At 45.2% G+C, this 20,422-nt stretch overlaps 1 protein-coding gene across 1 annotated transcript in view; it reads left to right on the forward strand.

The window, feature by feature from the left end:
• The first annotated feature begins 8,858 nt into the window (after positions 1–8,858).
• Positions 8,859–20,422, forward strand: part of ALK (ALK receptor tyrosine kinase) — a 612,725-nt gene continuing 601,161 nt past the window's right edge. The window contains exon 1 of the mRNA XM_080686359.1: positions 8,859–10,390. Coding sequence (XP_080542485.1) covers positions 9,718–10,390 — 673 coding nt within the window. The 5' untranslated portion in view covers positions 8,859–9,717. The remainder of the gene's footprint in view (positions 10,391–20,422) is intronic.

A 20,422-nucleotide genomic window follows, 5' to 3' on the forward strand; every position in this document is an offset into this window, starting at 1 on the left:
CCACATGTCTTGTATGACCACACTTAGAGGTCATACATTATCATTTCCACATATACTACTGGTGACACTGGTATATATGGAAGGGCAAAGCACCAGGGTGTACATACAAGGAGATGGGGCCATCTTTGAGACGGGTTACTACTGGTGGATGCTTGCTGTTCAAAGCAATGAGCAAGGCTCCAGAGCTTGGATATGTCCTATGGCCAGACATCCTTGACTGGTGGTGGGCTTGGGGGTCTGTCTGTTTTGTACAGAGCTACCTGACTTTCTGGGTTGTATTGAGGCTATTAGCCACCAGGAGCCATTAGGCGGGGATTGGGAGTTAGAAAGGGGAAAGATATAAGATGAAGCTTTTTCTTTTGGGAACTAGGTAACCCTCCCTGTTTATAGACTGCTGTCATATGCTGGGGGTTCAAGTATTGGTCCCAGGTATTATAACCTTGCTTGCTGAATGCTTTGAATGAGCATGATGTAACTATTTCTCATAAATCCTTGAAATATCTGCAAAATATGAACATTGCAGCATCCAAATTGCCTCCTATGTGGAAACCTTCTATATACAGAGATCATATCAGACTACATAGCCAGATTTATGGCTTTGAAGAAATGGTCCTTATGGACATAGTTTTCTCCAGTGCTGGCCAATCCACTTGGGTTCTCAGTTCACAGCCAGCACAGAAGTGAAAGCAGAAGACTCTCAAACTTGGTTTGTCTTATGGGACAAACCAAACCAGCCCTGGATAGCAAGGTGAGCAGTGCTGGGGTCAGGTACTCCTGAGGTTAGAGAACAGTGTCTAGGTAGGACTTATGCAGGGAGTCATTGCCATGAAGGATCAGTGAGAGGGAAAGGGCAGGTTCTCAGCTTGTCTTAGTTTGATTTGCCAGGAGCAAAGTTTATCCCCAAAGTGAGGTATTCATATGTAAGGTCAAAGATCTGATGGAAACCATCAGTCCTCAGGGAAGAGGGCATTCTGGTATCCTACTATTCATATAACTCAGATATCTGCCCACACAGTCTCTTTGATTCCTAGTTCAAATTTTGGAGAGGGAAGCTGATGGGCTCAACCTAGTGTAGGGATTGGTCTCTCTAGAGTTAAGTGTCTGACTCTGGTCTAATCATCCATGGCCATGCCCTGTGTCCCATGATGCTCCCACTTGGCTGTGGACCCAATTAGAAGAAGGCAGAAAGGAAAGATGGTCATCTTTAATTCACATCCCTGAGAAAGAGGACTAGGAATTAGTATATATGCACCTAGGCTGACAACGAATTGCAGCCCAGGGAAGCCAGTCTGTGGAGAAGAGACTTCAGAGAAAGGGCAATGTCTGGAGAGAGAGTGCTGTAAAAACAAGGCCAAGCCCAGCCCTTAAAAATAGCAGTTATTGAAACAGAATTCAAAGTAAGAGGATGTTTAGTATGCAAGGCAACTGCTGCTGAGCCTTCTGATCTTAATTCCTCCTAAGTAGAACCAAGATTGGTGCCTGAACTAGGTAGGGCTCAATCAAGGGAGTGCAGTCAGCTCTGGGTCTGGATAAGAAAGGAAGGCAGGATTAGAAGACTACGCAGGACAACACATATGTGAAATGATGGATCTGATCGGACTGGCTAGTGGGAACTGACTGTTATTTTGATCATTAAGACAACTGGAGCAGGTCAATTAGATGTAATCCATTGCTCAGAGATTGATTTGCCTATAGTTGATCTGATTCATCATATAGACATGACTAGGCTCTAAGATACCAAAGCCTTCTTGATGCCAGTAAAAGTCACAGGCCAGCGCACTAACCTGTATTGGCCAAAAGTCAGAAAGAACTAAATGGAATGGATATTATGTGTTGATTTGGAGCTCTTTAGGAGGCTTTTCAAGAAGACTATATTGATAAACAAATCACCCCAAAAGTTTACTTCAATCTTCCTCAGCCAAAAAGGATATTTGAAAAGAGAGAAAAATATTACGATAGCAGCAGGTGATAAGATCAACAGGTGCTAGGTGCAGTAATAGCTGACGCTCTTTTTTTTTCCAATGTACCTGCTTTGGCAAACCCAGGCATTGCTGTGAAACACATAGTGGCTTAATATTTGCTTTGATCTCTCTCATTTCTTCTCTTTTCAGTAAATGTGAGATTGTTATAGTTTCCAGGAGAGAGCTGTCACTCTCTGGTGTTTGAGGAGGGCTTTTCTGTGGCTGTGTGGCCTCATACCACACATGGGGCGGATGAAAATGGACTGAGCTCTTTCATTGTTTCCATGATGACATAGGCACTGACTGAGAGGCTGTGTACCTGCTGGTGGCTGGGCTCCCCGGTTGGCTGTAGATCCCAGGGGAATTAAGGTCATTTTCTTTTGGGTAACTCCAGTCTTCTAGAACCCTCCTGGTTTAAGTTATCTAATGCAACACTTGCATGTTTTCTCCTTTGGGAATCAGTAAAGCTGTTGCTAGATATTTCTGTCTACCTTGTGGATTCCTTCATGAAAGGTTAGCACCATATGATCCCTCCATGCTGCCTCAAAGGGTAAGAGATCCTTCTTTTTTTACAGCTTTTTAATCCACTAGGGCTGAAGAAACCCCATATGGTTTTCCACAATGGCTGCACCATTTTGCATTCCCAGTAATAATCCATGAGGGTTTTCTTTTCTCTGCATTCTCACCAGCACTTACTGTTTGCTGATTTATTGATGGTAGCCATTCTGGTAAGTGTGAGGTGATACCTCATTGTAGTTTTAATTCACATCTCTCTGATGATTAATGACGTTGAGTATTTTTTCATATGTCTATTGTCCACCTGTATATCTTTAGAGAAGTGTCTATTCAGGTCCTTTGCCCATTTTTAAATTGGATTGTTTGTCTTCCTGGTGTTGAGTTGTAGAAGTTCTTTATGTATTTTGGAAATTACCCCTTATCAGATGTATCATTGGCAAATATGTCATCTCATAGTGGATTCCCTTTCATTTTGTTGGTGGTTTCTTTTGCTATGCAGAAGCTTTATGTAGTCCCATTTGTTTATTTTTTCTTTTGTTTCCCTTGCCCTAGGACATCCTATATAATGAAAGGATAATATGTAAATTGACCCCAACGGCAAGACCAGTCACTACAATGTGCACTGACCCTCCGGGGGCAGACGCTCAATGCAGGAGCTGCCCCGAGTGGTCAGTGCTCTACCACAGGGGGAGCTCCACTCAGCCAAAAGCTGGGCTGATGGCTATAAGCACAGTGGCAGTGGTGGGAGCCTCTCTCGCCTCCTCGGCAGTGCTAAGGATGTCTGACTGCGGCTTAGGTCCGCTCCCCAGGTGGAGCGGGTCTAAGCCAGCAGGTGGACATCCCTGGAGGGGTCCTGGACTGTGAGAGGGTGCAGGCCGGGCTGAGGGACAGCCTCCCTCCCCCCCACCCACCGAGTACATGAATTTTCGTGGCTTAGGCCCGATGCCCCGGGGAGCGGGCCTAAGCAGGCAGGTCAACATCCCCCAAGGGGTCCCAGACTGCAAGAGGGCACAGGCTGGGCTGAGTGACCCCCCGCTGCCCCCCCCCCCCGCGAGTGCACCAATTTTCATGCACTGGGCCTCTAGTATATCATACAAATATTGCTATGCAAGCTATCTGAGGTTTTATTGTCTATGGTCTTTATAGGAGTTTTATGGTTTTACTAGGGGCCCAGTGCATGAATTTGTGCACCTTGAAAGAAACTGTGGGCTGCGAGGCTGCAGTCGGCACAGGGGTGGGTCTTGGCCCATCCTCCGGGCCCCCGCCTGGCCCCTCCTGCCATGGCCCCCAGTCCCCTGTCTGCAGGCAGCCCTGCTCCCACCAGCTGCTGCTCCCATGTGCTGATGGCCCTGGTCCCCTTGCACCCGCTGAAGGCACGGAGAGATTGGGGCTGGCGCCAGCAGTGGGTGCAAGCAGCAGCTGCTGCCCCAATTGCCCCTCAGGAGCAGGGGGAGGTGGGGAAGCCCTCTGGGATGATTGGGGCTGGCAGCTGCTGCTTGCACCTGCTGACCGCACCCACGGCAGGTATGAGCAGCAGCTCCAGCACCAGCAGCATGTGGGAGTGGTGGTGGCAGGAGTGGGGCTGTCGGCAGACAGGTGACCTGGGACTGCTGTGGGAGGGGCCGGGTGGAGGCACGGAGGATGGGCCAAGACCCACCCTTGTGCCCACTGCAGCCTTGCGGCCCACAGTTCCTTTCAAAGTGCACAAATTCATGCACTGGGCCCCTAGTCTATAATAATAAAAGCGTACACAAATCAACCAAACAAATGAACAGCAGAACAACCATCAGGACAACCTTCCAGATGACCATGCTATGACATGCACTGGCACCAGGCCAGCTAAGGTGGGTGTGATGTGATTGGTCAGGAGGCCCCGCCATCACCCTGCAGAGGGAGGCCCAGGTTACCTGGCCAGTGGTGCTGTGGTGGGTAGGCAGGGCCTCCTTCTGCTGGGTGATTGATCATGCAGCCCTGTGATTGATCGCCTCAAAGAGGGAGGCCCAGGCCACCAGCCAGCGATGCTGTGGTGGGTGTGCGGGGCTGGCCAGCAATTGCCCCGCAGAGGGAGGCCCAGGCCAGCCAAGCGATCGCACCACAGAGGGAGGCAACCAGTGGCAGAGGTGGGGGGGGGGGCAGCACCGCACAGATGGCAAGCAGAGGCAGGGCCAGCTGCCAGCAGCCAGGGGAAGGAAAGCCCCGACAGACCCTGATCACCAGCCAGGCCTAGGGACCCTACCCGAGGGGTCCCAGATTGTGAGAGGGCACAGGCCAGGCTGAGGGACCACCTCCCCATGCACGGATTTCGTGCACCGGGCCTCTAGTGTTGAATAAGAGTGGTGAAAGTGGACATCCCTGTCTTGTTCCTGATCTTAAGGGAAAACAGTCTTAGTTTTTGCCCATTAAGTATGATGTTGGCTGTAGGTTTTTCATATATGGCCTTTATTATGTTGAGGTATGACCCCTGTATTCCCACTTGGTGAGAGCTTTTATAGGAAATCGGTGCTGGCTTTTATCTAATGCTTTTTCTACATTTTTCATATGATCATGTGATTTTTATCTTTCATTTTGTTTATGTGATGTATCATATTTCTTGATTTATGAATATTGTACCAACCTTGCATCACTAGAATAAATCCCACTTGGTTATGGTGTATGATCTTTGTAATGAATTGCTGGATCCAATTTTCTAATATTTTGTTGAGGATTTTAGTGTCTGTATTCATCAGGGATATTTGCCTATAATATTCTTTTTTTGTAGTATCTTTACCTGGTTTTGGAATTAGGATAATGCTGTTCTTGTATAAAGAGCTTAGAAGTCTTCCCTCCTCTTGAATTTTTTAGAATAATTTGAGAAGGATAGAAGTTAGATTTTCTTTGAAGGTTTGGTAAAATTCACTTATGAAGCCATCCAGTCTAGGACTTTTACTTGTTTGATATTTTTATTTTTATTTTTATTTTTTATTGCTGCTTCAATTTTATTAGTTGTTATCAGTCTATTCAGATTTTCTGATTCTTCCTGATTGAGTTTTGGAAGATTGTGTGTTTCTAGGAATTTGTCCATTTCGCTTAGGTTGTCCAATTTGTTGGCATATAGTTCAGAGTATTTTCTTACTATCCTTTGTATTTCTGTGATATCAGTTGTTACTTCTCCCCTTTCATTTCTGATTTTACTTATTTAGATCCTCTTTGTTTCTTGATGAGTCTGGCTAAAAGTTCGTCAATCTTGTTTTCTTGATTTTTTGCATTGTTGTTTTAGTCTCTATGTCATTTATTTCTGCTCTTACCATTATTATTTCCTTCCTTCTACATACTCTTTGTTTGTTGTTTTTCTAGTTCTTTCAGTATAGGGTTAGATTGTTTGAGATTTTTCTTGCTTCTTGAGGTAGACCTTTAATGCTCTGGATTTTTATCTCAGGATTGTTTTTGCTGTGTCCCATAGGTTTGGGGTTGTTGTGTGTTCATTTTCATTTGTTTCCAGGTAATTGTTGGTTTCTTCTTTGATCTCACTTGAAAGCATGTAATTCTTAGCCAGCTATTCGGGTTTAACAAATCCTGTTACCTATGTAATCTTATTGTTGGGAAGTTACCCTCTCTGAACTTCGATTTGTGGTCTGTAAAATAGAGATATTATTACTTATCCTCATAGTGTTATTATGAGTATTAAATGAGATAATGCATGATAATTATTTTGAAATATGCTGGTTCATAAGTATACAATACATGTTAGCTATCACTTTTTCTCACACTTTCAAACTTTCTATCTCTATTTCCTCCACTTGCTTTTAAGTACACTATCTCATCTCCCATATTCCAGATGGCAATGATATAGGATAGAACTCTCAAAATTATTGCTATCAGCATGAGGAAAACACCTAATTTGTTGTAGCAGGATGTGTAAATTTTAGAGGAAAAGCATCACTGGTTTGAATTCCAACTCTGTTATTTACTTGTTTGACCTTGAGCAGATTATTTTGCCTCTCTGAGCCTTAACTGTTTTGTCTCTGTAATGGAAATAATAATATATATCTTTCCCCAAAAGACCTCTCTCTCTCTCTCTCTCTCTCTCTCTCTCTCTCTCTCTCTCTCTCTCTCTCTAACTGGTACATATGTATAATGTCAGATAGACTCTATTAATGTTCATTCCTGTCTCCTTTTTAAAATGAATGAAAAGAGAATATTTTTTGAGATTTGATGTGATTTAATCCACATGAAGAAGCACTTGTATTTTCTTGGGAGAAATTTTAGAGAATTTAGAAAAGTATGAGAATTAATCAAGACCTCTATGTTTACTAGGTGCAAAGGCAATGAATGGTCCAGCCCAGTACATTATCCCAGAGAATGTAAAAGCCATCATGTCTCATCTGAAGTTTCTAGTCTCTGCCGCCCCCTAGTGGCTATTGGTTGTAGCAGACAATTCATAGTTATTGACAAATTACTGGAGTCAATTTGATTTAGGACAAGAATTATATAGAAAATAAGGGTTGGAGTGGGGAGTGAAAGGGCCTACATTTTAATCTTTATAACATTTTAAATTGAAAATTATTCTTTCATCAGTGTGCATGCCAACAAAATCTGATGAAAATGTAAATCTACTAGTATGTTTTCACATACTAGGAGAGTACTTCAATATCCTTTCCTTGCTCTTCTCTTTCTCTTCTACCCGCCATGCCTTACTCCACCGATGTAGGAGCATAATTTCTTTTCCTTAGAGCAAATCAATCTTTGTCCTTAAACTTGTAGAGTCAGTGTACCCAGTTTGGGTTCCAGGGAGAGGCCAGTTGCCTATCAAATTAAGAGAGTTGCCAAACATAGAGCAGAAAGCAAGTCATCCCTAGGAAAAAAATATATATTTGGTCTTTCAGCTGCCAAAGGCAATGCCACAATGCTGGAAAGAGCGCAGCCTGGGAGAACCCCTGCTTGGCCACCACTTCCTGTGGGGCAGTGGGCAAGTTACTACAGTCTTTTGCAGCTCATTGAGGGAGATTGAACTCTACTCTGTGCTCTGATTCCACTAGGAAACTCATCTGCTACCTGCTAGGCTGTGAGCTCCTCAAAGGAGGATCTTGCCTTATTTTTAACTCCCCCAGTTAGCACAAGGCCTGACAATCAACCTTTGAGAAGAAGGAACAGAGGAATTTATGTGAACCAAAGATTGTTGTTTTATCTCTGGTTCTAGTGAACCACTTGTTGAAAACACAGCCATTATCTGAGTTCTGTGTTGGCAACTGGGAGAGAGATGAAGGGAAGGAGACCAGAGGTGCAGTCCTTACTTTACAGGTGAATAAAGAAAGGTCTGCTGTCCTGAACTCTCAAGGCTGACTGACAGCAAGAGTATCAGATCATTATTCCTTCCAGCTAAGTCAGCCCTAGATCTTCTTGGCCTGTTTCTTAAAGGGGTGGGGTGGGGGTGGTATGGCAGAGCAGTGGTTAAGAGCACATGAGTAAGGGCTTGGGAGGCATGTATAACTGTGATCCAAGGAAAATCAATTAAGATTTTTGTGACTCAGTTCCTTGTCTCCAAAACTGGAATTTAAAATATTTACCTTGTGCAAACTGAAGGAGGTGACACATGTAAGCACTAGTCTGAGGAAACCGGGGTGGGGGGAGGTGGGGAAGGGGAACTGGCAGGTCTGAAAAGTATTTATTGTAGCTGAAGAAATCTGGGAGATCACTACCACTCCCCACCCACAACCTTGCCAACTCTCCCTGTGTGGATAGCCCATCACAAGGTTCCCAGGAATACATTCAAATAATAGAAGGATCGAGAAGAGTCTCTCAGGGTCCTAATCCAAGCTGTCCTGGCATTTGGCTTTGTCACCCTGCCTCTTCTTCCTCTCCTTCCTAACCCTGGCCTCCAGTTTTATTCCAATACCTGATTTTCCGAAGTCAGACCTGTTTAATGTCTTAAATGCATAATTAGGGAGAGTGCTTGATTACAAATGCCTCTTCCATCCTCCCATTTATCTAAAAGAAGCTCCTGTTCACACAGCAGAGAAATAGGGAAGGGAATCTGGAGGAATGGGAAAGGAGAGGAGAGAGGGGTGGAGGGAGGGTGGGGCGAGCTTTGTGCTTTTCTCAATGAATGCCCAGGCCTCTGCAGATTTGCATAAGAGCCGACATCGCCACGCCATTGGTAGGTGGATGCGAGCAGGGCGGGACAGGCCTGCGTAGGTCTGGCCCCGGCGGAGGAGTAAGCTTTTGAGTCCCGCCCCCTCCCGGGCGCGCTCTCGGCTCTGCCAGCTAGATGTGAGTGGCGGGCGCCCAGGCAGGTGGGATCCAGCGGCTCCAGGGCAGCAGCGGCAGTAGCAGCTGGCACCTCCCGGCGCCGCCGCTGTCCGCTGTCCGGAGGGTCGCGGGGCAACGCGGCACCTTCCAGCCGCCCTCCGGCCAGCCTATCCGAAGCTGCGGAGGCTGCCGATGGGTGAGAACGGGGCAGCAAGATTTCAGGCTCTCCTGTCCTGAATGCTTTCATTCTGCTGCTGCCGCTGGGGTGCTTTGGTAGTGCCCGAGAACTCTGAGAAGAGACGCGGGAGGAGAGCAAGGATGCTGCTTCAAACTTGCGCTGCGGAGGCTTGAGCCTCCGCTTCACAGCGGGGGCTCAATTCAAGCCCAGAAGTTTAGCAAGCGGTGCAACCCAAAGACTTCCTGCTCCGGAGGGTCACAGGAGGGTGCACGAGAAAGCAGTCTCTGCCATCGCCACCCCTTCCCTTCCTTCAAGGGGCGAGAGGCTCAGAGGAGCCCAAAGGTGTGCAGCAGCGTCCAGGACAACAGACAACAGCTCAGAGCCACTGTATCCAGCTGGAAAGTTGAGTTTTGGAGGCCAAATCGAGAGCGGACAGACCACAGATCAGGCCATGGGAGGCAGGAGAGGACAGTACCCAATTGCCACCTACCTTCAACCATTGTAGTTTCTCTCCTTCCAGAGGGCAGCGAGCTACAGACGGGGTGCGCGGGGACGCGTCACAAAAGAGGCACAGGGTCTCAGCTGCTAAGCCCAGTGCACTTCAGGGTTTCTTGACACGCCCCTGAGCTTTCAGCCCTGTTTTATTGAGACTCCTGCTGGCCTCCTTGCAGTTGGAGGAAAGCGAGAAAACCGAGTGCACGCATAATTCCATAGAAATCAGGTGGAAGGAGCCTTCAGGACCAAGGACTGTTTGGAGCCCCTTCTCATTTGGGAAAAGAAGGGTGAGGCTGGATTCCGGAGAGTCGGGAGACTAATATAAATAACCTTTCTGGCGGGATGGGAGCCATAGGACTCTTATGGCTGCTGCTGCCTCTGCTTTCAGCAGCAGCCTCTGGCACTGGGACCGAGACCGGGACCAACCAGAGCTTGGGCTCCCTGGCCATGGGGTCTGCGCTGCAGCCCCGGGAGCCGCTTAGCTACTCGCGCCTGCAGAGGAAGAGCCTAGCGGTGGACTTCGTGGTGCCCTCGCTCTTCCGAGTCTATGCCCGGGAGCTGCTGCTGCTGCCGCCATCCCCCTCGCAGCCAAGGGCTAGCAGGCTGGAGGCGCGCAGCTCGCTGGCTCTAGATTGCGCCCCATTGCTTAGGCTAGTGGGGCCACCACCCGGAGTTAGGACGGCGGGAGCCAGCTCGCCAGCCCCGGCACGGACGCTGTCCAGGGTGCTGAAGGGCGGCTCGGTTCGCAAGCTACGGCGGGCCAAGCAGCTTGTGCTAGAGTTGGGAGAGGAGGCGATTCTTGAGGGCTGTGTCGGGCCCCCAGAGGAGGCGACTGCAGGGCTGCTCCAGTTCAACCTCAGCGAGCTGTTCAGCTGGTGGATTCGCCATGGGGAAGGGCGGCTGAGGATCCGCCTGATGCCTGAGAAGAAGGCGTCCGAAGTGGGCAGAGAGGGAAAGCTGTCAGCAGCGATCCGCGCCTCTCAGCCCCGCCTTCTCTTTCAGATCTTCAGGATCGGTGAGCAGCTCCCGCCTGAGTTTGTAGGGATTTGTTTTTTTAGACACATCAATTTGGAACCACTGTCAATTAACTCCCTTTTCCAAAACCCCAGTCTCTGGTTCTTGGCCCCCTTTCCTCCTTCTGCAAACCTCTCCCCCTTGTTAGACCATATTTCCCACCCCCCGCCCCCCCACCTCCCCAAGAAGGCAGTCTTTCCCTGAGGGTCTTCTTTCCTCTTCAGCAACCAAATTGGGAAAAAAGTTTTCTGCTCTTGGCAGAATGCCTCCTTCTGACTTACACAGGATCCCAACCAAAATTGATGCCCTTCTTTGGGGGTCCCTGGGACAGTTGAAATGAACCTATTGCTTGTATGTTTCAAGTTTAGTTCTAGATCTCAAAACTATTGCCCATCTTCCCTTCCTCTTGTTCCTCTGCTTGGCTACCACAGGTTTGGGTAATGTGGTATACTTTCTCAGGGAATGTAGAATTCCTGGTCATATTATTGAATTTCATCCAGCTGTTTCCTTCAAATGTTAGGTTACCTAGGGATTGCCTCTTCTTCATGAATTCATTCTACTCCCTCTTCCCCAACCCCAGTCTGCTATCTACTCTCAAACTCTTGTTCTTCCTCTTAGATGTTGGTGAGAGAATCCTAGAGGAACTAAGGGACAGGGGACAGGAGGAAGATGCAAAGAGAGGGACTGAAGTTGCTAAGATTGTCTTCCTTTGGGGAGTCACTGTGAAGTCAGGGAGAGATAATAGGTGATTTCCCTCTCTTCCCCTGCCCCCTTCCTTCCCTCCAATTCTTAGCTTGAATGTCTGCAGCAGCAGCAGCTCTGGATGACGGTCTCTGGCAGGCCTGTTTCACTGCAGATCTCTCTGCTGGGGACTCCCGAAATGAGGTTTCTGTTCCATTTACTCTCCCATTTTCTGCCCACATTCACTGAGTTGGTTGTGTGTGTATATATGTGTGTGTATGTGTGTAGGCAATTACTTCTGTCTCTTCCCATAGTATCCTTAACTGGAAAATCGGGTGGTTTTGAATGGGTATTTCTCTTATAAGACCACTGGGGAAAGACTTGTAAATAAAATAGATAATGGAAATGAATGAGAAAGCACAGAAAAGAAACCATGCCTTTTAAAAGCCTACACTAATTCCTTTGAGCAAACCCAGCATCTTTTATGTCATTCTCATAGTCAGAAAGAAATGAAATTCTTATGCTCCAGTGGTTACTAATGTCTAGTATTAATTGGATGGAAAGCATTGAAAAAAGCCCATTGTAGAGCTACAAGTATCTCCATGCTTGCCCCAACACACACATACTCCCACATACATGCAATCCTCTCATCAGCAGGGATATTCAAAAGCTGAGGTTCCTCAGTCATTGCTCAGTAAACATACTGGTATGTGGTCCTCAAGGAAAACAGAGTTTGGATGCATATTTCAGCATTAACATTCATGGCATTGGCATCTAAAATGACCCCTTTCTACTCAATGCTGGAATATATATTAATCCATAGTAAGAGGTAGGGTCGGATGAGTTAGGAGACCAATACTGTTGTCTCACCACAGAAACTTTTGTAAAGAACAGCTGTGCTTTAATGTCATTGTGGTTTCTGTGGGTTACACATGCAACATTCTCTTTTAGTGCCTAATGTTTTTGTAATGGATATAAAAATGACTTTTCTGGGAATGTGGATTTCCGCCCACTTTACTGCTTTCATGTCTATGAGCATCTCTAAAGCTTTCCCATCACCTCTTGTTAAGTGACCACAGGCCCTAGCAGTCTAGATCACCTGTTGTTAGATGTTGGTGACAGGTAAAAGGGGTCTTTCTGTGGTCCTGATCTTGCCTAATACAAACAGGTTGCATGACGTTATTAGTGGGTGTCTCTGAAGTGTCACATGTGTATTGCATTTGAAGAATATACTCTAATCGAGCCTTAGATAAGAGATGAAGCTGCTGAGTGGGGGAGTTTCATGTAGAGAGGAGTGTGCTTTAAGAGCTGCTCTGATACTGACAGTAGGGAAGCATTGTGAGCACCCCAAGTCCTCCCTCAGCAGCACAGTCCATTTGGCAACTGGACCAAGCCCTTATGTATCATTTTACACATCTAGCATCCTGTTTGAGAAAGAGCCAGGATTCTGCCATTAAAAAGCTAGAAATTTTGGCCAAGCATTTTTTCAGCAGGATTTGGATCAAATGATAATTGATGGGAACAAATAAGACACTAAGTGTAACTGGATGAGCTCCCTATGACCTCCAGAGAGACAGCCAACTTATTGAAAAGCACTTTGGGCCTTGTGGTGATCACACTTGGAAAAGGCTGACTATCCTGCTCTGAGACGTATACTGTCTTCAGTTAGGCATCTGGCCATGCAGGACTAGCTTCTTGTCTTACATTCAGATATAGTGTCCATTGTAAGACCTTCCCAGCAGTAGCGGATCAGTAGTGGATCTAGACTGTTAGAACCCATGGTCATTTAACAAGAGATGATGGGAAAGCTCTAGAGATGCTCATAGACATGAAAGTAGAAAAGTCCACATTCATATAGAAGTCATTTTTATATCCATTACAAAAACATTAGGCTCTAAAAGAGAATGTTGCATGTATAAACCACAGAAGCCACGATGACATTGAAGCACAGGGAATGGACACACCTGCATATCATGTTTTGTGTTTGGGGCAACTTACATCATTATGGTTTCATTCATTTTCTTGTTTGAAAATTTAAGCTTAGGTTCTCACACTTGGATTGATTTTACAATTTATCATGTTTGAGGCAATGGATTTTAATCTTTTTATATAGGCTGTGATTTATAGAAAAGACATTTAACTCTCCCGTGACATAGGCTCTTTAAGTATACAAAGGGAAAATAGGCACAACTTAGTTTATCTCTTCCTGATTCTTTCCAAGTGACTGGTGGTCTGGTCTTGAGGGGTACAACCATGCTGATGGGTTATCTGTTGTGAGGTAAGAGGAGAAGATGGGAGTTCTGTTACTGTTGTGGTGAGGGGCCTAGAGTAGTTCATTTATCTGACTGAAGATAGCTTCCTAAATCTGCGTAGGACCATAACTAGGGATGGGGTAAAAATGGAAAAGTACCCAGTCAAGACAAAGGAATAACTGAATTTCTTGTAGTTTGGGTTGGCTGAGAGGACAAAAGGATGCCTGAGAGGACTTATAATACATGAAATGCTATTTTTTTTCTATGTGGGTTGCTTTGAACTCACAAATGGGGTCAGCATTTCAAAGTCTGAGGCAGCTCCCCATAGCACCCATTCCTGGAAAAGAGGTAGAGAGGCTATTGCTGGGACTGTATCAGTGATAGTGCCCCATGAGCCCAAACCTCAGAAAAGATGTCTGCCCGGAGGCCACCATATGGCTTACAGCTGCATTTTGTAGCCTATTTTATAGATGTTTTAACATTTTGCTTCTGCCATTCCTAGGCAGAGGCCTAGAGGATGATGATTTGTGGTTTAGGAGAACCTATTTCCCTGTAATCACTCTACTTCTTTCCACTCCAAGAAAGGGGCTATATGATTAGGGATTTCACATGTACTGTGAAAAGACCTGATCAATTTAAAATAGATGTATGTAATTTAATACATCTGACTCTTAACCTCACATATCTGTCAGTCCCTTCCCATTTCATTTCTGGAAGGACAAAGAGAGCTAATGAAGATAGAAATGAAATTGGAGCTCCCAGAAGAAATATCAGTTATTGGAGGTGAATTGGGAGAGTTGGAACTAGTCCAGAGAAGAGCAGAGAGCTGATTTAAGAGTTGAAGGGACTGATTTATGATGACAGATGAAAATAATTAAATATATATGGCTGGGCCAAGTAGCAATGAAGAGAAAGTTATGATAACAATCTACAGATATCTGAAGAGAGAGAGTGGCAGTGAAGGAGAGGAATTATATAGTGTGGCCCATAGAAGTAATAGGATGATACTTGTAGAAGGAAACTTCAGATTGGGTATCAGGGAAACCTTATTTTCTGCAATTGATACTACCACACTATGGAATGGAATTCCAAGGGAGCAAAGAGTAAGGTGAGATGTGGGTCAGACAAGCCACAGAGTTCATAATTAATCAGTTCTATATTTTCAAATGTTGAGAAGCCACTATGGGCAGGAGATCTGGTGTGGGGAACAGTGACAGGAATCAGGATATTTTGAGATACAACTATTTTTTTTGGTTTTATTAACTTATTTTTAATTTTTCAATTACAGTTGACGTACAATATTGTATTCATTTCAGATGTACAGCATAGTGATTAGACATATATATAACTTACAAAGTGATTGCCATGGTGAGATATAACTCTTGAGAGTCTTTGAGTATTGGTGTTTCTAAGAGAAAAAGAAAATAATTGCACATGCATCTTTGAAGTTGGTGGGAAGTGTTTACAAGAAGAATGTTAATGAAAAATATTTTGAAATTACTGGGTTTATTCTTCTCTGCCTCCAGATTAAACACAGAGTATTTCTGTGGGGTGTTGTCTGTATATACAGTGTGAGGAGGCATACTCACCACAGCATTAAGATGCATCTATAGGTGTGTGCATCAACAAGTCATTGGACAGAGAAGATGATATTAATTCTAGATTTGGTGGATTTCTACTGGCTACCTGAAAACCTTTTGCAATGCTGTGAGTAAATATAGCTATTTGAAAGGTGAAGGTCGGGAGGGACTAGCCTGGAGGGAGAAGAGAGGAAGAGTTGGGTCTGCAGAAGTTGCGGTCCCTTGCCACTCTTCTGATTACAGATTACTGCTTGATAAACTCACTTCATGGGAATTTGCTCAGCCTGACTCCTAAAGGACATTTTGCCTTTATAACCATTACCAGAGGCCCGGTGCATGAAATTCATGCATGGGTAGGGGTTGTCCCTCAGCCCAGCCTGCACCCTCTCCATTCTGGGACCCCTATAGGACTGGGCCTAAACCAGCAGTCAGACATCCCTCTCACAATCCGGGACTGCTGGCTCCTAACCACTTGCCTGCCTGGCTGCCTGATTGCCCTTAACCACTCTGCCTGCTAGCCTGATAGCCCCCCTAACCGCTCCCCTGCTGGCCTGATTGACACCTAACCGCTCACCTGCTGGCATGATTGACACCTAACTGCTCCCCTGCCAGCCCGATCGCTCCCAACTGCCCTCCCTTGCCAGCCTGATTACCCCCAACTGCCCTCCCCTGCAGGCCTGGTCCCCCCCAACTGCCCTCCCCTGTAGGCCTGGTGCTCCCCAACTGCCCTCCCCTGCCAGCCATCTTGTGACAATGTGGGGATGGCCATCTTGTGATGATGTGGGGGCGGCCATCTTGTGGTGGCCACCTTGTGATGACATGGGGCGGCCATCTTGTGATGATGTGGGGCGGCCATCTTGGGGTGGTCATCTTGTGATGACGTGGGGGTGGCCATCTTGTGACGACATGGGGGTGGCCATCTTGTGATGTGAGGGTGTGAGGGTCAATTTGCATATTACCTCTTTATTACATAGGATACTGTCCTGTTGTAGTTGTGTGAGACTTTACAATTTATAATGCACTTCCACATTTATTATTTTTACCAATCCTACAGTAGGTAGCGCATGTATTTGTTTTATTTTATAAATGGAGTAACCAAATCTAGGTGTTTGAAAATACTTTTTCAAGGTTATATAGGTAGGAAGTGATAGATATGAAACTTTCATTTATGTATTGAGAGGTTATGAGGTGCTAGATACTGTGTTACTGACTAGGACCACAGAACTTTAGTTCAAATGCGGGCTCTTTCCACTAAGGGAATCATCTCAAGATGCAGATTATAAACAACCAAAACATGTAAATAGATGAAAAACTTTAATTTATCCTTGTTATAAGGTTATGCAAAAAATATTGGTGTTCGATAGCCTTGACTTAAAATTTTTGAGGCCAAGTTTCATTATTAGAAAAATGGGAATAGTAATAGTTCCTATCTCGAGATGTTGTCATGGAGATTAAATTAGATGATACATGTAAATCCTTAATCCAATAAAATATACAAAATAAAGTACTCCATCAATATGAACCATATGGTTTTCCCTAGCAGGAACAACACCCCAGCATTGCATATACATTTTAGTCTATTTGTATGGTGCCATCTGTAGTTGTACAGTCCTTATTTGTGGCCATATGTGGCAACCCTAGCAGCTGTGGGTTCCCCATGTGACGAACTTCTAATTTCTAAGAGATAAGAGATGGGATCTGGTGGAAATGGGGAGAGAAACCAGGGTGCTAGTTTCTATTTTCTCACTATGGGAGGTCTGTCTTTCTCCAAATTGTGGATGAGAAAAAGGATTGAGGTGTGGTATTTAATTAATTTCTATCAACTTGTATCTTCTTGTAGGTTTTTTGACCCTGGATTCAGTCCAAAGATTAAAGCACTATATTCACAATCCAATTATTTTTCTTCTATAGAAAGACACCAAGCCTTAACTTTTTAAAAGTGTGAAATCAAATACTGAGGAAGAACAAGACAGAGCTATTACAGAAGAGTAGTTTTTTGATAGCGGATCTTCCCTAACAGAGAGAACTATGCAGTTCAAGCCCCTCCATGCCCAGAGAGGTGCTGGGCCACTGGCCTCCGGTAACTTCTTTGTTATAATTAGCTGAAGCTGTGCCCTTTCCTTACATTTCTAGCCTCACCATTCATTGTCAAGTGGAAGGCAGGAGAGAGAGATGGAAAGTACCAATTGGTTAATGGACATGAGCCCGTTAATAGCAGTTAAGCCTTTGAGATTCCATGGAAACACAGGGCCCAGGGATTTTGGTGGGAGGTTGCCTCAGGAAAGTACCTCAACCTAAAAGAAGCTGTTAAGCAACCACACAGCATTTTATAGGTGGAGTGTGCTTTTTGTTTGTTTTTATAAGCCATAGTTGAGTGATTGCCTCCAAAAGAAGCTCATGGACATCATCTCTGCTTGGGACTAGGTGAAGAATAGGGAGTATTGGGGAGAATGATTATAGATGTTCAGGAGTCACATGGACAGAGCTGTGAATAAAGCTATCAAGGAGCCCTATGAATGCTTTCTCCCTTAGTGCCATTGTTTGTCCTCTGGTGTAGGATGTGGCCAGTGTTTCTTAGTCTAAGTGATGACCTGGCTCTTTTACACAGGTCAAGGTGTGAGAAAGGAGAAGTTAAAAGAGGGTTTTGGCCTGGCAGTGAGGTAGTGAGGGGGTAGGAGGTATTCTGGTACCTGTTTTAGTGAGCCAGATTTCTCAGAACAACTTTTTTTTTTTTTCTTCAGTAAATCTTGTGACGGATTTTCCAGCAGGGCTGCTCTGAGCTTGGGTCTTTTCCCAAGAATCAGAATCACTTGGTGATAAAATGTAGGCATCCCAGAAAGTGGAAGGTCCCAGACTAGACAGAAGGAGAGCTCCCTTGGGTAAGATATACCCAACAACTTGTTTAATTAAAAGTCTTTTTGCCTTGACCCTGTCATTGTGGTTAAGTAACAATAGGTGCATGCAGAGGTGGCAGTCAGAGTTCTCGGGAGTAAGGAAAAGGCTAAAGGGAGTCAACTAGCCAATGGAAAATTTAAGCCATTGACTAGGTTTTTCTTTTCCTCTTATTTATCTTTTATTCAGTTTTTATTGGAATATGGTTCATGAGGGTGGGCATGGGTGAATCTTCTTTATAGATCATTTCCACATTCTCAGTCCAGATAATTAAAGTAAATGTTCCATGGGGCAGAGGACACTAGAAAAGGAGATGGAAGACTTAGATTCTGTTATGATATACTAGAGGCCTGGTGCACAAAATTCGTGCATGAGTGGGTGTTCCTCAGCCCAGCGTGCACCCTCTCCAATCCGGGACTATTGGCTCCTAACCACTTGTCTGCCTGCCTGCCTGATTGCCCCTAACCAGTTCTGCCTGCCAGCTTGATCACCCCTAACTGCTCCCCTGCCAGCCTGATTGACACCTAACTGCTCCCCTGCCAGATGATCGTCCCTAACTGCCCTCCCCTGCCGGCCCGATGGCCCCCAACTGGCCTCTCCTGCCAGCCTGATTGCCCCCAACTGCCCTTCCCTGCTGGCCTGGTCTCCCACCACTGCCCTCCCCTGCCAATCTGGTTGCCCCTAAATGCCCTCTCCTGCCAGCCTGCTCCCCCGCAACTGCTGTCCCCTGCAGGCCTGGTCGCCCCCAACTGCCCTCCCCTGCCAGCCCGATTGCACCCAACTGCCCTACCCTGCTGGCCTGTTCACCTCCAACTGCCCTCCCCTGCCAGCCTTATTGCACACAACTGCCCTCCCCTGCCAGCCATCTTGTGGTGGCCATCTTGTGATGACGTGGGGGTGGCCATCTTGTGACAATGTGGGGACGGCCACCTTGTGACGACGTGAGGGTGTTGCGCGAGGGCGCGAGGGCCACCTAGGCTTTTATTAGTATAGATGCCTGTTATTAGGTTTGAAATCTTGTGAAACTCCCTTAATCTTGTTGAGCTTCTGGATCTTTGTTCCTAAAGGAGGTAATACAAAACTTGTCTTGACTTCCTCATGGAGTCTCTAGAGCATTGTATGCTATAACTTATATGAAAGACTTCAGTGTAGGTTATTAAGAATAAACATATAAGGTAGTAGAAAAATGAATATACAATCATAAAAAGTGCTGAGATTCTGCTTCATCCACCTATGTTTTCAACCAACCCTTGGCTTAAGGAGCAGCAGTACACAGGTACCAGACTTTGAGGTAGGTCTTGGGTTTTAGTTAACAGTTCAGTAGTCCTGAAAATGGTTTATATGGCTCCTCCCCAAGGTTTCTCAAAATGTGTTTTTTTCCATTGGAGTCAATTTTCTCAATTCCAAACTTTTTTGGAAAGGAATCTCTGGTATAGGACATAAGAACCTGCATTTTACATCAGAAAATGTTTTTTTTTTTTTTTAATTGAAGAATGACAAATATAATAAATAGTATTGAATACATTAATTTGTGTACAGCTTGATGATAATTCACATGTGCAGAATCCATATAATCACTGCTCAGATAAAGATACAGAGCATTTCTTATATCCCAGATAGTTCCCTCCAGTCCTTTTCTAGTCTGTATCACTGCATGCCCAAGGTAAGCATTCTTCTGATTTCCATGTAATCAATTACTATTGCTTATTTTTGAACTTCATGTATATAGAATGATATTATATGTACTAGTACCCTTTTGTGTTAGGCTTCTTTTACGTAATATGACTTCTGTAGGATTCATCAATGTCGTTGTGTATACCAGTATTCTTTCTTTTTTTAATTTCTGTGTTTTATTCCTTTATGTGAATACTAGAGGCACGAATGCACCGGTGGGTTCGGTCCCTTGGCCTGGCCGGTGCCCTCTCGCAATCCGAGACACATTGGGCAATGTCAGAGAGCCAATCCCCGCAGGCCAGGCTGAGGGACCCCACCAGTGCACGAATCTGTGCACCGGGCCTCTAGTATGCATATAAGATCTTGGGTTAATCTCTTCCCATTCTCCCTCCTCCCCTCTTCCCTCGGAGATTCATCAATCTGTATCATGTTTCCATACCTGTGCATTGAGCGTCTGCCCCCTGGTGGTCCGTCCACATCATAGCTACTGGTCGAATGGTCGAACTGTCGCTTAGGCTTTTATATAGATAGATAAGATAATTTATCCATTTTCCTACCAAGGACTAGATTTCTTAATGGCTAATTAGATTTATATTATACCAATTATAGGATTATTCAGATTCTTTCTTTCTTTTTTTAATTTAATAAATCTTTATTGTTCAGATTATTACAATTGTTCTTCTCCCCCCCCCCCATAGCTCCCCTCCACCCGGTTCCCACCCCACCCTCTGCCCTTACACCCCCTACTGTCCTCATCCATAGGTGTACAATTTTTGTCCAGTCACTTCCCGCACCCCCCACACCCCTTCCCCCCCGAGAATTGCCAGTCCATTCCCTTTCTATGCCCCTGATTCTGTTATATTCATCAGTTTATTCTGTTCATCAGATTTTTTATTCACTTGATTTTTAGATTCACTTGTTGATAGATATGTATTTGTTGTTCATAATTTTTAT

The sequence above is a fragment of the Plecotus auritus genome (assembly GCF_963455305.1).
Source record: "Plecotus auritus genome assembly, chromosome: 8".
In the NCBI taxonomy this organism is placed as follows: domain Eukaryota; kingdom Metazoa; phylum Chordata; class Mammalia; order Chiroptera; family Vespertilionidae; genus Plecotus; species Plecotus auritus.